A 26,312-nucleotide genomic window follows, 5' to 3' on the forward strand; every position below is an offset into this window, starting at 1 on the left:
AAAAAAAAAAAAAAAGAAAAAAAAAGAAAAGAAAAATTAGCTGAGTGTGATAGTGCATGCCTATAGTCCCAGTAGTCCCAGCTACTCGGAAGGCTGAAGCAGGAGGATCACTTGCCACTGCACTCTAGCCATGGCAATAGAACAAGACCCTGTCTCAAAAAATAAAATAAAATAAAATAAAATAACCAATGATTACCAGAAAGCCCAACACAGGGGGGCTCACTAAACCCAACTGCTCCCTCCAGCTAGCCCTCTCTCCCTCCCCTACCTCTTCCCCTCCTCCCTTCTTTTTTTTCTCTATCCAACTGCCCCATGAGGTACTCCCTACATAGTTATATAGATCTGTAATGTTATTCCTCCCACTTCAAATGCAAGTCCCAGCCTGGGGTGCTTGGGGGTAGGAGTAGGGTTGAACTATCCAGTAATTGCCTTCTGATACCAGCATGATCTATGCTGTTTTCTTGTCCTTAGTTGCTATGTTTATTACTCCATTGTGAGATAGAAGAAACTCTGCCCTGTCTTTCATTTTCTCACTTTGAAAGACAGTAGAGCTGAAAATCCAGAGTCAGAACACCTGGGTGCAAATCTTGCATCTTCCGTGACTTCCTGGGTAACAAAGAGTAATTCACTTCAAGGCCTTGGTCTTCTCTATAAAACTGGAGACGGGGTGGTCTATGAAACCCCTGCATTCTGACCTTCTCACCCATGACATAATGACAAAAAAAGAGCCCAATTATTGGTGTCAGACTGGCCTAAGTTCCACCTCTGCCAGTTACCACTGGGTAATCTCGAACAATTTAGCTTCAGTTTTCTCTTCTATAATCTGGGAATAATAGTTCTACCTCGTAGAGTTGTAAGGTTTAAATGTGATAATTTACATAAAGCACCTAACATATGGCCTGACAAATGTGAAGTGCTCATTAAATGTTGTCCAATAGATTACCAGTAATATTCTGAAGTAGTCTTATTCACCAGAAATCCTCAGGAGTACTCTTCAGAATGGAAGGAGAGGGACACATTTCAGGGTGTTTGTTCACTTCCTTCCACAAGGAGTGAGGATAGACGGGGGACAGGGAGGTGCCAACATTTTCTGACAGTTCTAGCCCAGTGGGTGACGACTTTCAGCAGGAATGAGTGTGATGGAAGGAAGGAGTACATGGTGACACATATTAAGTTTGGCTCCTCAGAGAAGCAGCCGCCAAGAGGGGAATTGGCATGGAAGGAATCAATTAGGGGAACCACCTGTGAGAGAAAGTGGGGCGGCAGCAGGAGAGGCTGGGGGAGCCAGCCGACTGCAATGCTCTGACCTCCAGTCAAGGAGAGAGGGTAGGAAGGAAAGTGGGTAGGAGCTTCTTTGACTACCGTGCAGTTTTAAGGAAAGTTCAACAAAGCCACTGGGAGTCTTGGAGCCAAATTATTCCTGCCCCAGGAGGAATAATTCAGGTGGTTAGGAAAAAAGGGTATGAGAAAGACAAAATTTGAGAAAGCAGCTGTTATTCATGTGAAGAGAAGCAATTTTTAAAGTTTTTTTTTATGCATTAATTATCCACTTCTCTCCTTGGTATTTTTTTTTTTAGCTAAAGGAAAGATGAAATACTTTAAATTCATATTTTTCTTGCTGAACTGTGTTTCTTTGACACTGAGATTGAGCCACAAGAGCCCTGGCTTAAATTCTAGTTAAAATTGTTATTAAGACCTGGAACCTGGTTTTTTCTCAGGCTACACATATTCTCCAAGCCAGCTTGAGAGATCCTCATCTTTTCTGACACCTCAGGCTTTATGGGAAATGAGCAGAGCTGGTTTGTCCCTTTTCCCAGAATCACTTCTAGACTGTTCTTCCACTCTTGCTGAGCTTCTTTTCCCTTGAAGTTTTTACCCTCTGTTGGTACCGCACCTCCAGTGTTCCCTTGACCTGCACATCACCCCTCCTCTCCTGTCTCCTGTAATTTCCATCCCAGGCTCACTTTTCCCCTCCCCCCCCCCACCATTCTCAGAGGCTCCACTCAGCCCTCATACTGAGATCCTCAGACTCCTCAGAGCCTTCAACTCTGTTCCACCCATGTCAGCCATCCCCACACTGGGCCTTGTGATCACTAAGAATTGCTCCACTGCTAGGAGCTGGAACCTGGCAGTTCTCTCTACCACCTCCTTTTCTGCCACCTGACCCACACCCTTCATACTGACTCTGGTCCCTTCCCTCAACGTAACTCTTTAATTTCCTCAGTGTAAGTATTTATATTGTGCCTACTCTAACATTCTGACCTCTCTCAACTCCTTCAATTTCCATCTAGATCACCATGCCCAACCCTTCCTTTGGATCACTCTGATTCTGCTCACAGACTGACCACTGTTGCTGGCAGAAGTCACAAAAGTCATAGTAGGTGTTTTCATTTCCTAGGGCTGTTGCAACAAATGACCACAAAGTTGGTGGTCAAACAACAGAGATTCATTGTCTCCCAGTTCTAGAAGCCAGGTGTCTGAAACAAAGATGTCATCATGGCCACACTCTTTCCAAAGTCTCCAGGGAAGAATCCTTTCTTGCCTCTGCCAGCTCCTGGTAGCTCTGGTGCTCCTTGTTTTGTGGCAGCATGACACCGATCTCCACCTCCATCTTCATCTTCACGTGGCCTTCTTTCCTGCGTCTCAGTGTCTTTGACCTTCCTCTTTTTTTTTTTTTTAATGTGGATACCAGTACTTGAATTTAGGGCCCATCCTAAATCCAGGATGATCTCATCTAGAGATCCTTAACTTATAATAATTACATCTGCAAAGACCCTGTTTCCACATAAAGTCACATTCACAGGTACCAGGACTTAGGACTTGCACATGTCTTTTGGGGGGAACACAATTCACCTACTATACTAGATCACTGCATATTTTTGCTATTCCTTGCTGTTCTCTCCATTTCTGCACATCCAAATACCATGCATCTGGCTCCAAACACGATTTCTCAGTTATAAGCAGCTCTTCTTCTTCTAAACTCCCATCTACCTTTTTTCCCTCATTTATATCTTTTTATCAAGTTCTACCTTTCAGCAGTGCTATCTATATAAGAAAGACCTATACTTTCTCTGGTTACCAGGTTGCAAGAAATGCAAACTCCTGGTCACCAAACTTCACATTAGAATCTTCATCTGGCTACAATTATTTATGTTACTCCTGCTGACACTGAATATGCACCCATGGCTCCTCTACCCTAAAGATCCCTGTCTCTCGCTTCTTCCCTAACTTGTTTTCTGTTTTCCTACTTCTCAGCTTCTCCCTTGCCCAAGTCCTCTGCTCGACAACCTGCCCCTTCTCTACTTCCCCCCCCCTCAGTTTCCCAAGTAGGTGAGCCCTGTGAAGCACAGGTCTGCCCTGCATACATCATTCTTTCAGGCCACCACTGTCTCATTCTCTTCTCAACCCAGTTCAGTCCGTTTCTTGAGACTTTCTCCTACCTTTCCTCCCAGCCCTCTGGATATCCTTAACTTTCTCTAAGAATGCTCCCTTCACCTTCTTGCTTTTCCTGATGGCATTAGTCCCCTTCCTTCTGATACTCAACATGACTTCCATCCCACAACATTACTGCATTCTTCTTTTGTGTTCCCATAATTTGTTCATCCCTCTAACAGTACCTCCTTGATATATTGCATTAAAATGATTTCTTCAGGTTTTGCTGATGACGTCACCCTTTCCACCCACATTATGGTCCAATTCTGTTTAGATTTAGTCCTGAGTGGTAGCCTGTGCCTGTAGTCCCAGCTACTGGGAAGGTGAGGTGGGAAGATAGCTTAAGCCCAGGAGTTTGATGCTGTAGTATGCTTTGATCATGGCTGTGAATAGCTATTGCACTCCAGCCTGAACAACATAGTGAGACCCCATCTCAAAAAAAAAAAAAAAGATTTATACCTGGTAATGGGGTTGGGATGTAAGTTTCAGAACTCTAATATCCTAGGTCACCCTTGAGGATGCCCTTTCCCATTTCAACCAAAATATCCTTAGTGATTCTCTCCACTTCTGGATACTAATACTGTGTTGCATTTAAGCTAACATGTACCTGTGATACAAGAAATACTCTCTTTTTCCTTCATCCTCCTTTTTCCTATCCATCTCCAAAAGCTTAGAAAATTCTAAGACAAGAATCATAGTACTAGATAAAGAAATCCTTCTTTTAACTAGTGGCTTCTCTTCTTTTTCTTTTATGATTCCTGCTGCATTTCTAAAAGGCCATATGATTTATGCTAACTTCACAATTATTTCTGTTATAATGGGTGATTTTGAGCTTTTTTGTATGAATTATGCTGCTCTAAGGCAATTAAGGTTAACATCTAGAAAATGGGGGGAAAATAAGCTATTTATATATGACTCCTGCTGGATTATAAGCTTATTGAGAGTAAAGACTGTATCATTTTTATTTCAATGTTTCCAGCACCCAGTAGTTCCTGATACATTGAAGATATTCAATCACTGAATGAACTTTCTTGCTATCCACTTTCTCTGGGAAAGGGGAATTATCTGACCCTCAGCTCCATCAGTAGAGGCAGCTTCCTTCCCATGAAGCATGGGAAACCTATCTAGTTTCCCAAGGGTGGTACTGACACTTGCAACGTACTCACTGGGGAACATGAAAAGTAATAAAGATAATTACTTTTCATTAGGGTATGGTTCATCCCATCCAATTCTTCCCCCCCCACCCCCAAATTTTAACTTGTGATTGATGCAAGTGTGACCCTGAGTGAATGAGAATAAGAAGGAAGGTTAGGTAGAAGCATCTCAGACTGCAGTGCAGTCTGAGGAAGTCAGCAAGACAGCTAAATGAAATGACACCACCACTGTACCTTTTGCTTTTACTCTTGGTTTATTGCTTTGGAAAGAAGGAAAAAAAGACAGAAGAAGAGAAGGGAAAAGAAAAGGTGAAAAGAAAAACAGTACTATTTGAAGGCTTGGAAAACAGCTGCAACAACAGAATTTTCCTTACAAACCCTTTTATACATAGGAAAGGATTGAGTAAATATTGATGCATTCCTTACTTCCAGAATCAGCACTACGATAATTATGAGCTAGTGAAGGGCTTCTAGTACAACAGAAAACATGCTTAGGTGCTACAAAACTGAATTCCAAATGACACTAACAAGCAGTGTGACTGTGCAAATAAATTAATCACTTTGAGCTAAGGTTTTTTCCACTTGTAAAATGGCAATAATAATACTGACCCTATAGAACAATATTATTCTATAATGAAAAGATTAAATTAAGTAAGATAACATATGTAAAGTACTGGGTATGCGCTACATGCTTGAAAAGGTATTCCCACTCTAGCTTGGGAGGAGAGTCCAGTGCAGAGGAGAGCAATAGTGTAGATGGGAACTGATTCTGAATACCTGAAAAAGAAAATTAATTATTGGAAGAAAGGAATTGCCAAGGTGGTTGGAGAAGAGTCAAAAGCAAGATAATCTAGGAAAACTCAGATAAGATCATGCCACCAGAACAGTCTGGTTATGGCGTTGACCTAGATACCACTATTGACAGACATTGCTGTCACTGCCTCTGGATTTTCAAGGTTATCCTGCCACTGTGAATAGTTTTTATATTATCATGTAAATTTGCATCACACTTCCATTCATAGTCTTGAGTGGGAATGTCAGATTGGCAGAGAATAAGTATCATGCTCACACTCTAGCATGAGAAGGATCTAGCCCATTTGATATCAAGGGTCCCATAAATAGAACACTCCCTATAAATAGAAGGGAGTTAAGATGAAGAGTAGCCAAGAAAAAGATAAAGGATCTCTAAATTATTTAGAATATTTCTAGAGATTGTAACAAACTCCAAAATGTCAGCTACTTAATATAATAGAAGCTTATTGTTCACTCTAACATTCTAGTGTAGGTGTTCTTCCACATGGTGGGCAGCTTTCCTCCACGTGGTGATTCAAGGATCTGAGCTGCTGCTTGTGGGCCCACCATCCCGATAGTCCTCTGTATTCAACTGGAGAATAGGGAAGGAGACAAGTGGAAGGGAAGTCCTGTTTAAAGACCCCAGCTCCACCTGGATGCAGGAAGAAGCTTGACAAGGTAGTCCCTGGCTGGCCCCCACTTTCCAGCAACAACTCTACACAACAGAAGGGGGATCGTAAATTTTGGCTGATAGCTATCTATGCCACACCCTCTACTGGGCCAACGTATGTGGTAAAATGTATGGGGAATGGGGCAGTGTACTGAGGGTTAAAGGGCCCTGGGAGGATGGAGAACTCTTTTGAGTAGTGGGTTTGAGGAATGGGAAAAGAAATAGTACTCTAGGAAGTTTAAGTACGTGGAAAACATCAATCTAGGGCACAGGATTGTCTGAACCACTCAGTGCCCTTGACAGCTTCTTTCCTATGATGGTTGAATTGAGGTGGCTGTAGTCCCAGTTACTCCGGAGGCTGAGGCAGGAGGATCACTTGAACCTAGGAGTTTGAGGTTGCAGTGAGCTATGATGACGCCATGGCACTCTAGCCCAGGGTGCAGAGTGAGATTCTGTCTCGAAAAAAAGAGTTTAAAGCGGAAGGTTATAACTAACAGGTGGGGACTTAGGGCAAGTGTAAAGTCCAGATCTGCCAAAAGGCTAATGCAAAGACAGTACTAAATGTGCAAGAAATTTAGTAGGGAAATGCCTGAGGGAAGAAATGGGGAGAGAACCAGGGGAGGCTGTGAGAGCCTTCAGACTGTGAATGTAAAGTGAATCTAACCCTGAGTGAGGGAGAGAGGGAAGGATGGAAGGCAGGGTGGGTGGAAAGATCTTAGAATGCAGAACAGAAAGTTGAGCAAGACTCTCAGGGAGTCCAGTGAGCTATGATCTCGCCTCTGTACTCCAGCCTGGGTGACAGAGTGAGACTCTTTCTCTAACAAGAAAAAAAAATTTTAAGAACAGGTATGGAGTAGAGCAAAGTAAGATCTGAACATTGGGGAAAAGATGATGAGTGTGGGTTTGGATATATAAATCTTCAGGTGACTCCAGAACATCTAGCTGAAGGTGGAAGATGATATAATAGTTCTTCAAGAAGGGATAATTTAAGCTATTAATTATAGTTGGAGGAGATGCCAGAGTGGGGGTTATGAAATGGGAAAGAAAAGGAAAAGAAAATGGAAATAGACGCCAAATGGGGGTTGGAGGTGAATTCATAAGTCACTCATTCATTCGTTCATTCAAAAATAATGAACAAATGCACCAGGCCATGAAAAATAAGTTTTTCTTAACTTAAAAAAAAGTTTAATAAGTGAGACAGATGTAGACTTCAATTTAGGGGTATTAATATCAAATTGAAATGAGAGAGAATAAGAAGCAAATAAAAAAGAGAAAGAGACTACCCAGAAATATTAATAGGAAAACTCAGCCTATGCAAAGTCACAGAATAATGGAGGAAAAATGCTTTAGAAAGAAAGTTATTATAAATGATAAGAAAATTTCTTCAGAATGGTCAAGGCGAATAAGGGTTAAGATTTGGTAAAGTAGGTTGATATTGCTGAATGGTACCTTGCCACTGTCCCAGAATTGGTGCTCAGGTCTCACAGTTGAGGACAGTGAAACTCTTAAGTACCCTCAATAGTGGCAGACACTTTCCTTGGGCTATGAGACAATAAAACCAGCCTTGCCACCACCAGCCACCACTGCAACTCTCTCTCTCTTCCCAGTTCACAGAAAAAGAGGGAAGAAATGAAGAGTCAGAGTCCAGCTTCATGGTTGTGCATTTATGGCAAGGTTTCTGTTCCCCTCCCAGAGAAGCTGTGCTTTTCCTCTATTTCCAATGCCAAGTGGGATTAGAGGGATAGGGGAGAGTGAGGAGGCTGGTTTCCTGATTTAATGTGTTCTTGGGCTGGGAACTTGATCTGACCAAGGGGAAAGAAACTGGAGATAGATGCCAAATGGGGGTTGGAGGTGCTGTGGAGTGATCCAAACTCCCACCATAGCAAGGATGAGAATTTCCTGTTCAGGGGTTCCTGAGAAAAATTGCTGGGATTGAGCTATCTTGGCAGTATTCCACATAAGGGAGCTGCCACCCGGCAAGGGGGTCCTAGTAGAGTGCTGGGAGTATGAACCAAAGAGGCCCTGGAGGTGGTCAAGCCAGAGATATTCTTCCATGTCCTGGCACTGCGTAGTGGAGTGGACACCCAGAAGTGGTCCTAGAAGAAAACAAACATGTACTCCAAAATAGACCTTGCACTTGGGTGTTTTCTACTGAGAACTTCAGTTGCCAGTTAATGTTGGAGAAGCAGTGGTAACCACTGGAGACAGAACTGCAGTCCTTCCCAGTTGGGCAGATGTGTGTCCAGGGCCACTCTGAACATTTGCAGAGCCTAGGGCAGGAATACAAATGGTGGTCCACATTCTGTATGTCTAAATATTTATATGTTGTAAATCAAACTAACAAACTTTTAAGTAAAAATGTTTTATTCTCTACTTTGACAACTATATCTTCAAAACAACATGGAAGGCCAGGTTTGAGCTTAGACTGTTTGAAATCCTTGGAGTTTCACACCAGGATGTGGCAGCACAGGTAGAATTGGATCCCCAAGCATGGCTTCTGGCCCACCTCCTTTCTCTTCCTACCTGTGGCTCTTTCTTATACTTTGAGGATCCCAAAGTGCACATCCCAACCCAAACATCTAATCTCTACCACCAACTGCTGTCCCTTTGCCACTTCTCTGGCTCTGGGGCAAATCTCCTTGGCTCTGTGGACCCTTCTACCTGACACGTGGAGTGACATGACTAGAGTTGCCCCTTCTACCCTGGGTCTAAAAGCACTACTGTACGTGTCTCTTTTTCTCTCTTATTTTGACAACATACCAGAAGAGCTAGATCTTGAAGAGTGAGGGGGAAAGAAAGAGATGAGATTTTAAAACATTTTGAAATATTTAGTTTGTGGCAGAAACTGCTAGCTGCAATCCAAAGTCTATTCTTTCCTTCTTCTTTAATAACAGAACTTCCATTTTATTTGGTATGTCCAAGAACCCACTAAAAGACTATGTTTCTGACTCCCTTCCAACTGGGCATGGCAATGTAACTAAGTTATAGCCAAAGAAATATAAGACAAGTGTTATGTGGGCTGCTTAAAACTGGAGGCTGCTTGGAAGGTGCTGACTCAGCTAAGAGGTGGGCCCTTGTGTTCTCTTTCTCTTTCCTATTACCTGACATGCTGAAGCTTCAGGAGCCATCTTGAACTATTAGATAACCATGAAGGTAGAAGGTATATATTTGGATGATGGAGTGTGAAGACAACCTGGATCCCTGATAACAGGGGAACTGCCACACTAACTGTGCATGTCCTTCCTACAGACTTTCTTTACATACAAGAAGTAAATTTCTATTTTGCTTAAGCATTGTTATTTTATAATAGGTTTTCTTTGATTTTAGCCAAACCTAATCCTGATTCAAAGTTTTAAACTAGACTAGATTTTATTAACTAAAAATAGCCAGAAGCTTATGGAATCTGCTCAAGAGGTAGAATAGGGACAAGAAAGGGCAATTAAATATAGCACTGTTGAAAGTAATGATCGGACAATAAAAAGCCAAACATTAGGGGACCTCTGTAGTTCTTTTTTTTTTTTTTTTAACCTCTGTGGTTTTGAAGAATATAGTTTCAGTAGAATAATAGGGTGAGAAATCTGATTTCAAGAGATTAAGAAATAAATAATTAATAAAAATTCAAAATAAAGTTGAATTCTTCCAGAAGTTTGACAGACTAAACAAAAAGAGAGGTCTGGGTATGGTGGCCCATGCTTGTAAACCCAGCACTTTGGGAGGCCAAGGCAGGAGGATTGCTTGAGGCCACGAGTTAAGACTAGCCTGTGCAACATAGCCATACCCCATCTCTACAAAAGTAAAAAAATAAAAAATATAAAAAAGAGCTGGGCGTGGTAACACACACTCAGCACTACTACTGGTGTAGTCCCAACTACTCTGGAGGGTGAGGTGGGAGGATGGCCTAAGCCCAGGTGTTTGCAGTGGCAATGAGCTATGATTATGTCACTGTACTCCTATCTGGGAGAGAGTGAGACCCTGTCTCTTAAAAAAAAAATAAATAAAGAGAGAGATGTGAACTGAAAGATGAGTTTGGGAGCATATGGCATAGCTGGGCAGAACTGGGTAAGACAGCAATGAATGAGAGCAGGCTGAAGAAGTAAGACTTGGGGAAAACCACAGAGCCAATTCCTGGAAGAAACCAGAAACAGAAGAGAAGAATGAGAGAATGGGGGATTATGGAATATTTTGATGTAGAGAAGAAGGGGATCTTGATTTTCTCCTTAAGGTAGAGGTAAGGTCTTCTGCTAAGATTGCAATGTGAGACTGGAGTTCAAAGATGTGGGGATGTGGAAAAGGTTTGGGACAGCTCCACTGCACAGCTAAGAAAGGACTATAACCTTCAAATGAGACTTCATTAGTAAAATGAAATCCCCACTTGGGATGCATATTGTGTGCTGGTTAGTATGCTAGATCCTTTATTTTTTTGAGACAGAGTCTCACTGTGTTGCCTGGGCTAGAGTGCCCTGGCATCTGCCTAGTGCACAGCAACCTCAAACTCCTGGGCTCAAGCAATCCTTCTGCCTCAGCCTCCCGAGTAGCTGGGACTACAGGCATGCGCCACCATGCCCGGCTACTTTTTTCTATATATTTTTAGTTGTCCAATTAATCTCTTTCTATTTTTAGTAGAGACGGGGGTCTTGCTCTTGCTTAGGCTGGTTTTGAACTCCTGATCTTGAGCAATCTGCCCGCCTCAGCCTCCCAGAGTGAGTATGCTAGGCCCTTTACACATATTACCTGACTGAAAATAAAACATTCTCCCAGTTTGCTGCCTACCTCTCTGACTGCTCCTTCTCAATCTCTTTTGTGGGATCCTTTCCCCCTGTTCTTTGTTTAAACATTGGTAGTCATCAGGGTTTCATTCCGAGCCTTCCTTTCTTACTTCCCCTGAGTAATCTCTCTCTACCACGGTTTCTATTGCCATCTATATGCTGCTGACTCCCAAATCTATACCCCTAAACCAGATCCCTTTCCCCTATACCCAGAACACCAAGGCCATTAATGCAACTGCCTACTGGACATTTCATTTGGATGTTCCATAGACACTTCAAACTGAATATGCCCCAAACCTATATATATCGTTTCCCTCCAAACCTATTCTTCCTGTGGAATTCCGTCCCTCTGTGAATTTATAGACTAGTGTCAAAAGTAGCGATTCTGGAACCAGACTGCCTGGATTCAAATCTCAGCTCATAATTTCACCCTAGCCATATGGCCTTGAACAAATTATTAGACCTCTGTGACTCAGTTTCCTCATATGTGAAATGAGAATGATAATAATAGTACTTACCTGATAGGGTTGTTGACAAGATTAAATAAGTTAACATATTTAAAGACTTAGATCAGTGCCTGGAACATGGTAAGGTCATGTAAGTGTTCATTATTATTATTGTTATTATTTTTGAGATAGGGTCTCACTCTGTTGTCCAGGGTGGAATGCAGTGGCATAGTCATAGCTTGCTGTGACCTCCAAATCCTGGGCTGAAGCAATCCTCCTGCCTCAGCTGCAACTGGCCATGTTCATTATTATCATTGCCAGAATTAGAAAACTTGGATATCATTTTTTACTGTCACTTATTGTCACATCCCACTGTTCACCAAGTTCTGTTGATTCAATCTCCTTGAACTCTCTCACTCCTCACTGCTATTATCTTAGTTTGATGTCCAGACCAAGGGTCAGGAAACTTTTTATGTAAAAGAGAAGACAGGCAATGTTTTAGGTTTTGTGGGTTACAACTATCCAAATCTGCTGTAGTAGTACAAAAGAAACTCTAAACAATTCATAAATGATTGAGTGTGGTTATGTTCCAAGAAAACTTTATTTATGGACATTGAAATTTGAATTTCACATAATTTTCATGTGCCATGAGATATTATTTTTATTAAAAAAATAATTTAAAATGTAAAAAAATATTCCTATCTCATGGGCCATACAAAACCAGGCAGGGTGCCAGAATCGGCCTTTGGTCTGTAATTTGCCAACCCCTGGGCAAGATCATCTTTTGGTGAAATACTTCAGTAGCTTCCTAATTGGTCTCCGAGCTTCTAATCTTCCCTGCCCCAACCCAGTCTATTTTCTGTGATGCTCCAATACCCTCAGGATGACCCTCATAAAGTTGATAAAGGGTCTTTGTAATCTGGCCTCTGTTTATTACTCCAACTTCATTTCTCATCATTTTCCCCCTTGTATTAATATTATGTATACTTTAATCCTACTAAACTACATAATGAAATTTCCCAAATACTTAAGCTTCTTCCTCTAGGCCTTTCTACATGATCTTGCTTCTGTCTAGAGACTCTTCCTGACTTTCTTTTGTTTCTCCTACTTGTCAGTCAAGTCAAATTTTACATATCATTTTCTCCATATTTTCCTAGGCCTTGAGATCTGGTTAGGTGTCCCTTCTTATGATCTTATAGCACCATATCAAAGTACTTTTTCCATTGTATCATAACTGTATATTTATTTCTGTCTTAGCCAGCAGACTGAAACTCCTTGAGACTTTTTCACCTGTGTATTCATGGTGTCTGTGTTAGAAACACATTTGGTGAAGATATGACTTGCCATGTTAACCATTCAAAGAAAGTATTATTCTCATTTTACAGGTGAGAAAACTAAGGCTCAGAGAACTTTAATATTTTTCCCTAAATCTAATAAAGCAGGTGTCCTTAACTGCAGCCCGCGGGCCACATGCAGCCCGCTGACGACATTTATCCAGCCCACCAGGTGTTTTTGCCGCCATTGCCTGTCCTGCTTAGCAGCCAACTCATCCTGGGCCCACAGTGCACATGTGTGGAATGTGCACTGCACTATCCAAAGGCCCTCCAATGGTCTGAGGGACAGTGAACTGGCCCCCTGTTTAAAAAGTTTGAGGACCCCTGGAATAAAGATTTGTTCAGGCTTATGCCATGCCACCGCCCAAAGCTCAGGAATAACGAGGACAGTTTGGTTCACAAAGTCTAACTTGCTCAACTTCAGGTTAGAAATCCTCCTTCCCAGCCTAATTTGTCTTTGAGTTGCAAAGTCCATTTTTAAACCTTTATTTTCTAGGAGTGTATACTTAAATATCTTTAGGAATCCTATTTTTTCCATGAAATATATCTTTTAAAAAACCATTCCTGCAATTCCTTTTTATATCCCTAATCATCTCCTCTCATTTTACATAGCAGCAATTCCAAACTTTCATCACTCACTCAATGGACTCTTCCTCACTATCTTCTCTAGTAATGAAAACAGTCAAATTTAGAACTGAGGCTGCTTTAATCCTAGCTGCTTGAGTAAACCTGTTTGACCAGAGGAGTATCTCAAACATGCAGTAATGTGCCCTGGAGAATAAGTTGGTGACTGTGAAACTATGCAACCCTCAGGTAGTACCTACCATAGGCCATGTGGAATAGGTAGGTGGGTATTGTAGATATAAATTATTCTAAGACAGATAGGGATTCTTGGATAATGGAGAAATAGCCCCCAGGGACAAATGGGCTGTGTTCCAAAAATTCAGTTTTAAATTGACTGTTTGGAATGCAGAACACATTTTCCCGTAGAAACAATGCTATGAATAATTGCAGTTATTTTCCTAGGAAAATCCACACAAGCTTGTTTAACTCATAATGTAACAGAAATATCTACTAAGATATTTTAGTTCTGCATCTAGCACACCCCTAAATCCTTACTACTCTGAATTATAAATTAACTGTGTACATAGCTGCCATCCCAACTAGACTATGAACTCTTTGAGGGCTAGAAACTGTTGAATTATTCATTTTTGTATTCTGAATGCTTGGCATATAACTGGCAATAAACGTTGGTTGCATAAATGAATGGACAAATTTAATGGGCATTTGAATAGTATTGAAAGTGTCTTAGGGAATAAAAACAGTAACATTTAGTGGGCACCTTAATATGAGTCTGGCACTGTGCTAGGAGGATGACCAATAAAGCAAGCTGCTCTGTTAAGGCTAGAGTTAGGGATGAAGACAGTGAAAGCAATTTTAATATTTGAGGTGTAAAATAAATGGGTGCCAGACTTGTTAAATAAATATTTTTGGATGAAATGAATGGATAGATCTATTGATTTGAAAAACTGTCATAGAAAAAAATATCAGCAGGAATTGCTGCTGGAGAAAAAAAGGGAAGTGGTTCTTGGGGGCTCTAGGACTGAGGAAGGGAGAGGTATGAGCACAGCTAAAAGCAGAGAATGGAAGAGGAAGTTTGGTAATGGTCAGAGAGGAATGATCAGAAAATAACAGAAGGACTGGTCTGGATTGGATCCTGGTTTAATTTCATCTGGTTTATTGCTCCCATAAAGAAGTATTACTCTAGTCAGTCTCTGAAGATTTTTTAATGAGTTTAGATTAAGCTAGTATCACTTTCCTGTATATTGAGGTTGATTCGATTGATTGCTTTCCAAAATGACAGTAGATTAAGCATTTGTTAAAATTTGGTAGGGATGAGTGTAATGGCGAAGGCAATGGGGCGGGGACACAAGCCAGTGGGGGGAGTGCAACTTGGGAAGGTGGGAGAGGGAACAACATCTCCAGATAGAGCTTTTGGTGGAGGAAGAAAAAAGAGGGGACTGAGGAAAGAAGGGTGCAAGAGGAAGGGAAAGGAAGGGAAAGTTTAGCTATTTCATAATTTTGCAAAGGACTTAACCCCTTGAAAGTCCTTCTGTCTTACTGCTAGCCTGATCTTTGTTCTCTGAAAGCATAACTATAACTTCTTCTGCATTTACTTCATTGTCCCCAAAGTGCTAGGGTACAATCAATAAATACTTGTTGATTGATATTCTGAGTGTTTCAAACCAATCCACACTTTTGGTTTTATTAAGGATCAATTGACATTGATCAAGCTGAAGCAAGAACGGTCTTTAAATTTGTTAGGCATTTTATATCTCTCCCCAAGGAAAAAACAAACATTTGTCCATGCCTGTTATGCACACCACACACTGTACTGGTGGCTCCACTTACATTGATTGTCACATTTCTAGTAATCATTATTTTAACAATTACTGAATTCCCATATGTCAGACCCTACACAAGGCAGTGAGAATAAAAGATAAAGAGGGAGAAAACTCTGACTTTCTAAAGTTATAGAAATAAAATGGGGATAAGACAGGGCTAAACCAACAACTGTGGCATAGTGTGGTAAGAGCAACAAAAGAGGTAAACACTTGATAATTTTGGAGAACAGAAGAGGAAAGCTTTAATTCAAAATGGGTATACCTACAATAAGAAAAACAAGTATTTTCCATAATTCCATTATCCAGAAAAAATAATATTTTGGTGTATATCTTTATAATCTTTTTACCATGCATAGATATTTAATTTTCCCAAAATGGTTCTATTCATCAGGATTTTAAAAAATTAATATATTATGAATATTTTTCCATGTCAATAATATATTTTTATATCATTTTTAATAGCTAAATAATATTCTACTATGCAGATGTTCCATAATGTAGGTTGCTTTCAATTTGAAATTTAGATTGGATCTACTACTTTTTTTATAGTATAAACAACTTCAGTGATTATTCTCATATGAAATTCTTTTCATAGTCCTAAATTACTGTGGTTCCCAAACAGTGTGCCAAGGTGCCTCCAGAGTGCCACAGAGAACTCACAAGGAAGATGCAGGATATTTCAACCTTTTGAGGGAAAAATAGCAATATGTGACATGTGTTGGACACTGTTGAAACTACTAGCGCCAGGTAGTTTACAGTTTAAACAGTAGATCACCATACATTCCAATGAGGTCATATCTTTGCAAAGCTGAGTTTTTGCTGGTGCTGTGATAAAAAGCAAGCATTGCACAAAAGTCAGTGTTACTGGGAAATGAGGATGGTGATGTCCAATCTGATTCTAAGGTTTGAGAAATTGTGCCATGACTAAGAGGTGTACAATCCTATAAGTAAGTAATTATGATTATTTTAGAATGAAATGAAAATATTTATTCTTTAAATGTTTGTGAATTGCCTTTTCAAATAGTTACTAAGTTAGGACATAAATACCCATGAAGTTGTTTGGACCTAACTACTTAAAAACCTGTTTCATATTTCTTTTGGCCTAAGGGTGCTATGAAAAAATTTACTGACACACTAAAGTTACCATGAACCAAGAAAGTTTGAGAACCTCTAATCTAGGATAAATTGCTAGTGGAACTTCTGGTTTTGAGGCTTTGCAAAATTGACAAGCTTTTAATATTGCCAATTGCCTTTAGAAAAATAACCTACCAATTTAAACACTCATTAACAGGCTAGTTTTCTCTTCCTTCAAATGGTGACCCTTGAACTAAATGAGTCCAGAGCATTGTGCTGAGTTATCTATGATACAAGAAAGAGTTAGAAATGACCTCTAGTCTTCTTAGGCTTAGAACCTTAAAAGCAGAGACTGTCTTATCCCCTCTTCCCAGTGTTTGGCACAGGGCTTTGGTAGAGCAGGGGCTCAGTAAATACATGTTGATGAAATACAAAGAATCTCATTTTCAAGGGTTTCTAAGGCAAGGCTGAAAACAATGTTAGGTTATAGTGAAAGTGTACATACTTAGATTGCCAGATAGAATGCAGAATGCTCAGTTAAAAATAAATTTTAGATAAACAATGAATAATTATTTTGATATAACTATTTCCAAATTTTGCATCGAAATACCTATACTAAAATAATTATTTGTTGTTTGGGATGAAATTTAACTGGGCATCAAGAGGAGGCTAAGAAGACATGATGACTAAATGTAATGTGTTATCCTGGATGGGATCCTAGAACAGGAAGAGGATATTAGGGAAAGACTGAAGAAATCTGAATAAAGTATGGATTTTAGTTAATAATAATGTATTACTATTGATTCATTAATTGCATATTTACCATAACAATACATATTTAATATGTGCATATTTAATAATACATATGTACCATAATAATGTAGGATGTTAATAATAAGGAATTGGGTGTAAGGTAATACAAGAACTATCTGTGGAGTAATTCTGTAAATTCAAAACTGTTCTAAATTTAAAAGTTTATTGAACAATTTTCAATTGGCATTTTTTTTTTTTTGAGTCACGATCTCACTCTGTTACCCAGGCTAGAGTGTAGTGGTGTAATCATAGCCCACTGCAGCCTCAACCTCAAACTCCTGAGCTCAAGTGAACCTCCTACTTCAGCCTCTGGAGTAGCTGGACTACAGGTACGTGTCACCACACCCAGCTACTTTTTTCTATTTTTTTGTAGGACCAGGGGTCTTGCTATGTTGCCCAGGCTGGTCTCAAACTTCTAGCCTCAAGCAATACCTCCTGCTTTGGCCTCCCAAAGTGCTTGGATTACAGGTGTGAGTCACTGTGCCAGCCTCATGCTGTATTTTTGTTAGCTCTGATAACCCTAACAACTTACTTTCAAACAATAAACATAAAATGTGAAAAATTATCTTAAGTTGATAGTTTAAGAAATTTGAATTACATGATTTTTCCTGAATAGTTGATCCAAGTACTTTATTTTCTATAAACATTTCATTTGTTTTGTTTTTAGACAAGGCTCAAGCAAGCCAGTAATTATTAGAAAGGAATATACTTCAAGTTGCTTTGCCTCTAAATACCATAACACCAGTTGCAACCAATTTCGGAAGCTAAAAAAAGAATTGGTTTAACTTTCTCTAATCCCCCCTACGCACACGAATGAGCCATCAATATAATCGATTTGGGGTGGCACATTTCAAGAGATTTTTATTATTTATTTGTTTATTTTTTGAGAGAGAGTCTCGCTTTGTTGCGTAGGCTAGGTGGCGTCAGCCTAGCTCACAGCAACCTCAACCTCCTGGGCTCAAGCAATCCTCCTGCCTCAGCCTCCCAAGTAGCTGGGACTACAGGCATGCACCACCATGCACGGCTAATTTTTTCTCTATATATTAGTTGGCCAATTAATTTCTTTCTATTTATGGTAGAGACGGGGTCTCGCTCTTGCTCAGGCTGGTTTCTAATTCCTGACCTCAAGCAATGTTCCCCCCTTGGCCTCCCAGAGTGCTAGGATTACAGGCGTGAGCCACTGCGCCCGGCCTATTTTTATTTTTTTGAGACAGAGTCTCACTCTGTTGCCTGGGCTAGAGTGCTGTTGCGTCAGCCTAGCTCACAGCAACCTCAAACTACCAGGCTCAAGCAATCCTCCTGCCTCAGCCTCTCGAGTAGCTGAGACTACAGGCATGGGCCACCATGCCCGGCTAACTTTTTCTATCTATTTTTGGCTGGCCAAGAAATTTCTATTTTTAGTAGAGACCCGGTCTCAAACTCCTGACCTAGAGCGATCTGCCTGCCTCGGCCTCCCAGAGTGCTAGGATTACAGGCGTGAGCCACCGCGCCCCGCCTCAAGAGATTTTTAAAAATCCAGTTATGAGAAAATCAGCCAGGTTAATACCCTGCAAGTAATCACTTGCTAAGGGTGACTGGTAATTTTTGCTGCCTGAATGGAAAACGATGCTGATTATTTTACTCTCCGTGCTACTTCTCTGGGGGAGAACAACCTGTGTGTTGTGGGAAAAGACCTTAGAGTGTGGAATAAAAATAGAACTGTATAACAGTTTTATCTGAAGGTGAGCTTAGAAAAGATCTCATACAAAAAAGTTGGCAGATGGAGCTTTTAAAAATGAGAATGAATTTTAGAGTATCTTTCGTTTTCCACATACAAGACTACTAAATACATTTTGCACAGCTTTGCTTAATTTCTGCTTTGCTGCTAAACAAAATCAGGAAGCTGGGTTCCTATTTGCTTAATACTTAAGTGTTGATAATATGCTAGGCCTTGTAAAAAAAAAACCTGCCTTCGAATGGTAATAGAAATTATATATCAGAGGTTGCATAGATTCTCTTTTCATTTCTACTCCAAGTCGCAAGCCCCTAAAAACTAACACGCACCCCATTTACATATGGCATATACATGCCTATGTGTATATATACATAACATGTGCCACAAGATTTACACCATAAATTTCACTTTGCAAACGTCTGCAGAAGCATCTATGTGCAAAAAATTACGCTGAAGAGCTTTGGTGTGTCCAGAGATTTGAAATGGTTCCTACGGTCTGTTTCTATTTGTGCAACCCGAAAAAGGTTTTGTACTTTGAGAGGGGAGGGGAATCATCTGTTAAGTTAGGCTTTTGTTTATTTATATCTCAGTGTCCTTGGTCTCCTGAAAAAACAAGGCAAAAGCTTGTTTTAAAAGACAGACAACACTTTACAGATCTTGGGATCGTTCTAGAGCAAGACCATGCATTTTTCCAGAGATGTGTTCACAAAGAAGGGCCGAGTCTTTCAAAAAAGCTAAAACAAACAAAAAAAGGAGTTCGTTTTGTTTTAAAGACTGGACTCCATTCCCGTGCGAGCTCCGCGTGGCCCGGTGTTCGTCAGACCGCACGGGCAGAGGCCGTGGGAACAGCCGGGCCCTGATGGGTGGGAGAGGGGCGGCGGGTTAGAGCCCCACCGCTTACAGAGCGCCTGCCAGGCCCTTACAGACCTCGGACTGCCGACGACAGCCGGGAGACGCCGCCCGCACGCCTGCTGGGCGCGCAGCCACGCTGACTGCTGCACGCCTGCCAGGCAGGCGCGAGCCAGGCGCCGAGGCAGCGCCCTTTCGGTGGTCCGGATGCGCCGCTGCAGGACGAAGGCCGCGAGGGCGGGGCTTGGGGCCGTGAGAGGCTATTTCCTCACACAGCGGTCAGTCAGGACTGGGAGAGGCCGCGTTGAAGCCAGTGCGGTGCGCCACATGGCGCGACCAAGCTGGGCCTCGGCGTTGGCGGGCGTAGAGGCAGTGTAATGCGGGAAGCCTACAGCCTACGTTAGGGAAGGATGTGCCAACTAACGAATGTTTCACCACAGCCCACACGCCTAGGAAAGGGAATTTGAGAGCACGTGGGGGAGGGGCGGCGAGAGCTATCGGCTCGCAGAGAGCATGCTCCGTTCTGAGAGCCGTAAGTGGAAAGCTAGACATGCGCAGTGAGCCCAGGGTGGGTTGGCAGCGGGGAGGGGCTGGCGCGAGCGGGCTGATGTGTTTATCCGGTTTTCTGGGTGGGCGGTCAAAGCGCACGCGTAAGGGCGAAAGGCGGCGGAGCCGGGTGGTGAAATGCGCATGCGCTGAGTGAGCCGGTAGCTCCGGGAGGCTGTGGAGGGGCTCTTAGAGGAGAAGCAGGGGAAAAGGGAAGCGAAGGGAAAGGAAAGGGCGGGGGGGAGGGGTGAGATTGTGCTCTGCGCATGCGTGCGAGCGCTAGCGACGACGGCGGCGGGGGAGTCTCGGGGATGACAGTGGCTTTGCCCGTTGGGGTAACGGTCGTCGTCGCCAGCAGGGCCTGAGGCGCCGCACAGCCCGCGGGATCCATTACGGCCTCAGCAGCCCAGGCCCTACCGAGCTAGAGTGGCGCGTGGAGTCGGGGTGAGGGCGGAGAGGCACGGGGGAGGGGCCTGCGGCGGGGCCTTGCTGTGTGCGCTGGGCGGCGGCGGGGCCTGGCCGTGTGAGCGCTCGCCTTCGCCGCGGCCGGGCGGGAGCTGCAGGCGGCGGCCGTCGTGCTTGGCGGAGGAGTTGTCTGTCTTGTGCGGCGCCGAAAAGATGGCCGGGCAGTGAGGGGGCGGCGCTTGCGTCTGGTGACCCCGGAGTGTGCGACTGAGGAGCCAGGGGCGCCGCCGCGGCCCGGCCGGGCCTGCTCCCCGCCCCCTCCCGCCCGCCGGCGGCGGCCCGCGCACTTCCTCCCCGGCCCTCCCCTCTCGGGTGAGGGACTCTCCTGCCCGCCTCGCCACCTCAGGGAACAGCGGGCTGCTGCCGCCGGGGCGGAGAGCCAGGGCGCAGTCTGGGCCCCGAGTCCGATATGGAGAGAGCGGCGGCGGCCTTAGCCAGCCGCAACAGCAACCTTCGCCGCCGCGGCGTCTTGCACTAGGTCGGGAAAGCCGACGCCCGAGCCGTCGTCCTTGCTGTCGCCGCTGCCTCCTCGCCAGGCGCTGTGATGGAGTAAGAGGCCCTGCAGCCTGTGAGAAGCGTGCCGCCCCTGGGACCGGGCTGGGGCCTGCTCCCGCGCCCGCCAGCTCGACCAGAGGAGGTGCCTCCGGGTTCGGAGATGCAGCTCGAGCGAAGGCCGCCCGCCGAGCCTTGGGGCTAGACTGAGCCGAGTCCCGCCCGAGCGCCCAACCCGCCGCGTTCTGCGCTCTGTGGACGCTCCGGACGAACTCGAACGCTGGTGTCTCTCTCTTCTCTCTTTTTTCGTCTGAAAGTCTCAGGGACGGAGGAGGGGCGCCAAGGCCCCATGTGTGGGAGGATTGCTTCAGCTCCACAAACTTGCACGGATTTTGGTTACTTTGGCCAATGGTTCTGCTCTGATTTCTTCCGAATTGTTACAAATTCGCCATTGTTCCCTGACTGCTTACAAAATTGGATCCGGAATTTCTTTTCAACCGGGAGTCATTGGTGTCGAAGTGTCTGCAATGAACCCCGTGAATGCTACTGCTCTCTACATTTCCGCGAGCCGCCTAGTGCTCAACTACGACCCCGGAGACCCCAAGGCGTTTACTGAGATTAACAGGCTCTTGCCTTACTTCCGACAGTCCCTCTCGTGCTGTGTTTGCGGTGAGACACTTTTTATTGTTCCCTTTTCAATGCTTGTTTTAAAAAAGCCTTCTGGGCAGTGGTAACGTGAACGGGTGACGGCATGGTAGTTCGTATTAAGTTTTTGTTATTTGTGCAGTAGTATTACGGCCATTAGTTTTGAAACTTGCCAAGGGACTTTTGCCCGGCATTTCAGAAAAGCAGAGAATCCTTTCAAACCGCTTTGTACAGCAGCCTTAACGTTCAAAACGGTTTAATTCTCCTCGGTTCATCTGGTAATGGTGCATTAAGTGGGGTAAGGTGCATGCACAGTGCTGCTTTTCCTTTTTACCGTTGCTGCGAGAACTGATTTAATACCCAACGTGGTCAGACGTGGTTAAACATGATTAAAACATGTACATGTGGCATGTTTGCATTTCCCCAGACTGGTGTTATGTGGGGGTGGTGATATAATCTGATGCACCCACAGCTGGAGAACTCGATGCAGAACTTTCCCCCCCGGGTTCTCAACAAATGCTTTGACGGTTTGACGGTTAGCAGTGAGCCTGGGAAGACTGATGGTACTCTAAGTGCTTTTTTAGCTGGTGAGAATTTTACTTATTACGTTTCTCATTTTGTGACTTTGATACATGTGGCTTGGTAGAGGGTAATTTTAGATGTTTTGTTCAAAAGAATATTAACTCGTGGTAGGCAGGATACCTTTAAATTATTTTTAAGAGAGAGGGGATGCTAAATTGTATATTGAAATGTGTCGGAAGTGATGAGAATTTGGGTTAACTGTGTATGTACGTTAATTACTTTTCAAAAAACCTAGATTGAAACGTTAGTTAATACAAAGGAAAGGGCAACTGGCAAAGCAGTAATATATATCGGTTGGCTTAATATTCTACCCCAAATTTTGAGGTTTTGTTGATCCACTTGTTTAGTTAGAACTTGAGAAATTCAGGCACTTTCAGGCTTCTACTTTATTTAAAATAAGATAAAGGAGGAAGATAAATTTTTTGACGGTTGTGGCTGAAGAGGAAAATTGTATTCATTTGAGATTTATCTAGCATTCTGTATATCTCTGAGGCTAGGCACTCGGTGGATGGGGGGAGGGTAGTGCAGAAGGGGTGGAGATTGTGTTTTTGCTAGCCAGATGCTTAATGTCATAAACATTTAAGTAACTGAATTGAGTTAGAGATTAAGTGCTACTGTGACTAGTAACTGACATTTAACACCTATGTAGAGAAGCAGTAGCCCAGGGCAAATCATTTAACGGCCCTGGGCCTCAGTTTCTTGATGGGTAAAATGAGAGCTTTGCGGTAGATTTGAAGTTACCTTTCAGCTTATATTTTACAGATGTAAATATTTGGAGAATTTGCTTGGTTTCACGTACTCTTTCAGTCTACTTCCCACTTTTGTGGAGTCGTTCTTTTTATGTCTTCACAACTTTTGATGGTTTGAAGACTTAGGAAATGGAGCTGCCATAACTTCCTTCTCCATATACTTTTTTTTCTTTTTTTAGGGCGAGGGGTGCTGCTATAGTGAAGTAGGGGAAAGATAGGGCTTATGGCAAGCAGCCCACTCTGTCCTACCCAAACGCCAGTAGAGCAAGGCTATTATCAAGGAACACTTGCAGAATCTAGTAGATCTTCTTTTCACTAGGTGGGTGGTACTTGGGTCTCTAAGGGTAAAATGGTAGCTTTGAATCATGTAGATGTTTGGGATTTTAAGTACTTATCACTAGTTTTTGGTGGTCTAATGGAACATTTTCCCAAATTCCAACCTGGATTTTAAAGGATGGCATTAAAGATAAAACTACATTGGAAAAAAAAAAAGTCCAGCTATGACCTTCTTTTAAAGAAAAATCAGTCTTGGCAACACAAGGGGAATTTTTCTGACATTGGGGCTTTGTAATTATTCCCTCTTGTTAAAGCCTCTCTTCCCATCATCCAATGGAAAAGATTTGTGAGTTCTACTTCTCCCTTAATTGAATAGCTGGCATGAAGTTTTGGTAGTATGGATGTAAGTTCAGGTATTTTCGCCCCTAGTCTTTTTGGACATAAGTCAGTGGTTATCAAGAGATAGAAAAAAATGAGTTATTTGGATTCAGCTTCAGCATTTAATCATATTTGTATTAGGTACTGTCCTAGACTTTTTTCCTTAGTTCAGAAGCATAAACCTATTCAAATTAATGGGTGCATGTGCAATCTTATTTCATGAAAATAATAAATATGTAAAGATGAAGATTAATTCTGTTTTTGTGCTGTGAACAAGGAGTTTCAACAGGTCCTCTAACACTTGACTTAGTCCTACCTTTTCAACCTTGTATTCAGCTTTTACATAATTTCTCTGCTTTAGCTAGATTGATGATTTTGCTTTTTTCAGACACACCCTATATCTTCCTCCTCTTTTCCTTACGTTTGGTCCCTTAAGATTCTTTTGCCTAAAATATACTTTTCTCTAAGGGTCTTACTCAACTCGCTCCCTCCTTGGTGAAGTTTTCCTTGCTTATTGCTGCAAAAAGTTCTTTGTCCTCTGATCCTCTGTAACCCTTTGTTCCAGTCATAAGGCACTTATAACTCCTTTCAGTGCAGTTTTTATATCAATCTGATTCTTCTGATGTATATAATAAACTTTTTATGGAAAGCACTATTTTTTGCATATTTTTATATTCCTCTTGCTTCACCTCTCCTGTCCAGTGATTTATATGTAAGGTGTTTATGACAGACTCAGAGGAAGGAGGCAAAGAAGGCAAAGTACAAAAAACTTTGCAGTTAGGTTGAATGAAGTCTTGGCTTTTATACTTACTATGTAGACAAGTTGCTTTGATTTTTTTTGCCAGTTTCCTTTATCTGCTTCAAGTTTATTTCTGCAAATTTGTGTTATATGTGGGCTTATTTTTAAGTGTTTTGAAAAAACTTGTTGAACCCATGAGAACATGTATGCAGATTGAATGTCTTGGCACATATTAGGTGCTCCATATCCTGTCTTTGCTCGGAAGTAGAGAAAGGTGGGAGGAGGTGAGGGAAGAGACAACTGTCAGGTCAATTATTGGCAAACCTCCGTTATTCACTGGAGTTACAGCTTTGTTATTCTTTGAATTGTTAATTAGCTGATTATCGCTGTTTTTCAATTGCTTTGTATATTGAGACCTTCTGAAACTTCTAGTGAACGAAATTGCAATGCTCCAGAGAATTACTGTACTTTCTAGGCCACAGAAACAGTGACCAAGACAGAATCAATGTGGGTACTGTTTTTAAGGGTCAATTCCTTGCTCCTGTTCTACATGTTGGTTTTGCTTATTATCATTGTGAGACTTCATAAATTTTGCCCTAGGAATTTAAAATTTTTATTAAACTTGTAAGTCTTCAAATGATATAACAAGTTGGATATATAGAATCAAATCCTGTGAACACTGTTTAATTGAAGGGCATGTTAAATGGAAAAATGTTGCTCTTGTAGATATTTGGGGTCCTGTAAATTATGGTCAGATCTCAGGCACATGAATATTTTCCTGGTATTTTAATTAGTGTTTAGAAACAAAGTGATTTTGTTTTTGGATTTACTGAATAGTTGTGGCCCTTTTAGATACCCAGTTACTCATTTATAAAATAGAGGCTGGAGATTGTTTCCTACTGACACTGGGTGACATATGGTGACCAGCTTTTTGTTTTTTGTGTTAAGGGTTTAAAAACAAAAATATGTTATTACTCTTTACTACTGCTACTCTTACATTCCACTCTTAAGTTAGCTAGTTTTCTGAGGATGAGATCCTTGCTTGTTATGTGTTTTACCATTGTACCTCTTGTACATCCTGACAGTGTCTGGCTCAACAGACATTAATCTGTTGAATGGGTAAATACTTGTACCATTGAAAAGAGAACTTTTCAGCATCATCAAAATATTAATAATAAAGGTGTTCTTTCAGAATTAAAATTAAACAGATTTGGCTTTATGAAAAACTTTCATTTCCTTATTTTTGTCATTTTGCCATTGTGGACCCATGTTGGATTTAGTGGTGGGGTCACTCAAGGATCTCTTTCATTGATGCTCAGATTACTTGGGACTTTTTGCTTTTTTTAAAGGGTCTCTTCCAGTTCTAGAATTATGCTTCTATTTTAGCAGAAATAACTTTGCTTTGTGACTGAGCAAACAATAATTTATAAGTAGCAGGAATTTTCTAATACATAATTTGAGCATATAACCTTGAGTGACTTTTAAAACTACATTTCATTTAGATGAAGGCTAAACTAAAGGCTATTTGAATACTTGTTTTCTCAAGCATGAGTTTATTTGATACTTAAGATTTTATTTTTCTTTTACTTGGAATCACTATCATTTTTTATTGTGGTAAACACATAACATAAAATTTATTTTAAACATTTTTAAGTGTGCAGTTCAGTAGTATTAAGTATACAGAATATTCACATGGTTGTGACACAGACCTCCAGAACTTTTCATCTTGCAAATCTGAAACTCTATAGTCATTAAACAGCAGCTCCCCACTTTTCCCTACACCCAGCCCCTGGCAACCATCATTCTACTTTCTGTAAATTTCACTAGGTACTTCATATAAGTGGAATCATACACTATTTGTTTTTTTGTGACTGGCCTATTTCACTTAGCATAGTGTCCTCAAGGTTTATCCATGTGACAGGATTTTGTTTATCCATTTACCCATCAATGGACATTTGGGTTGCTTCTACCTCTTGGCTATTGTGGATAGT

At 41.9% G+C, this 26,312-nt stretch overlaps 1 protein-coding gene across 1 annotated transcript in view; it reads left to right on the plus strand.

The window, feature by feature from the left end:
- Positions 1-20,264: 20,264 nt before the first annotated feature.
- Positions 20,265-26,312, plus strand: part of MSL2 (MSL complex subunit 2) — a 35,295-nt gene continuing 29,247 nt past the window's right edge. The window contains exon 1 of the mRNA XM_012787774.3: positions 20,265-21,621. Coding sequence (XP_012643228.1) covers positions 21,480-21,621 — 142 coding nt within the window. The 5' untranslated portion in view covers positions 20,265-21,479. The remainder of the gene's footprint in view (positions 21,622-26,312) is intronic.

The sequence above is a fragment of the Microcebus murinus genome, chromosome 1, assembly GCF_040939455.1.
Source record: "Microcebus murinus isolate Inina chromosome 1, M.murinus_Inina_mat1.0, whole genome shotgun sequence".
NCBI lineage: Eukaryota > Metazoa > Chordata > Mammalia > Primates > Cheirogaleidae > Microcebus > Microcebus murinus.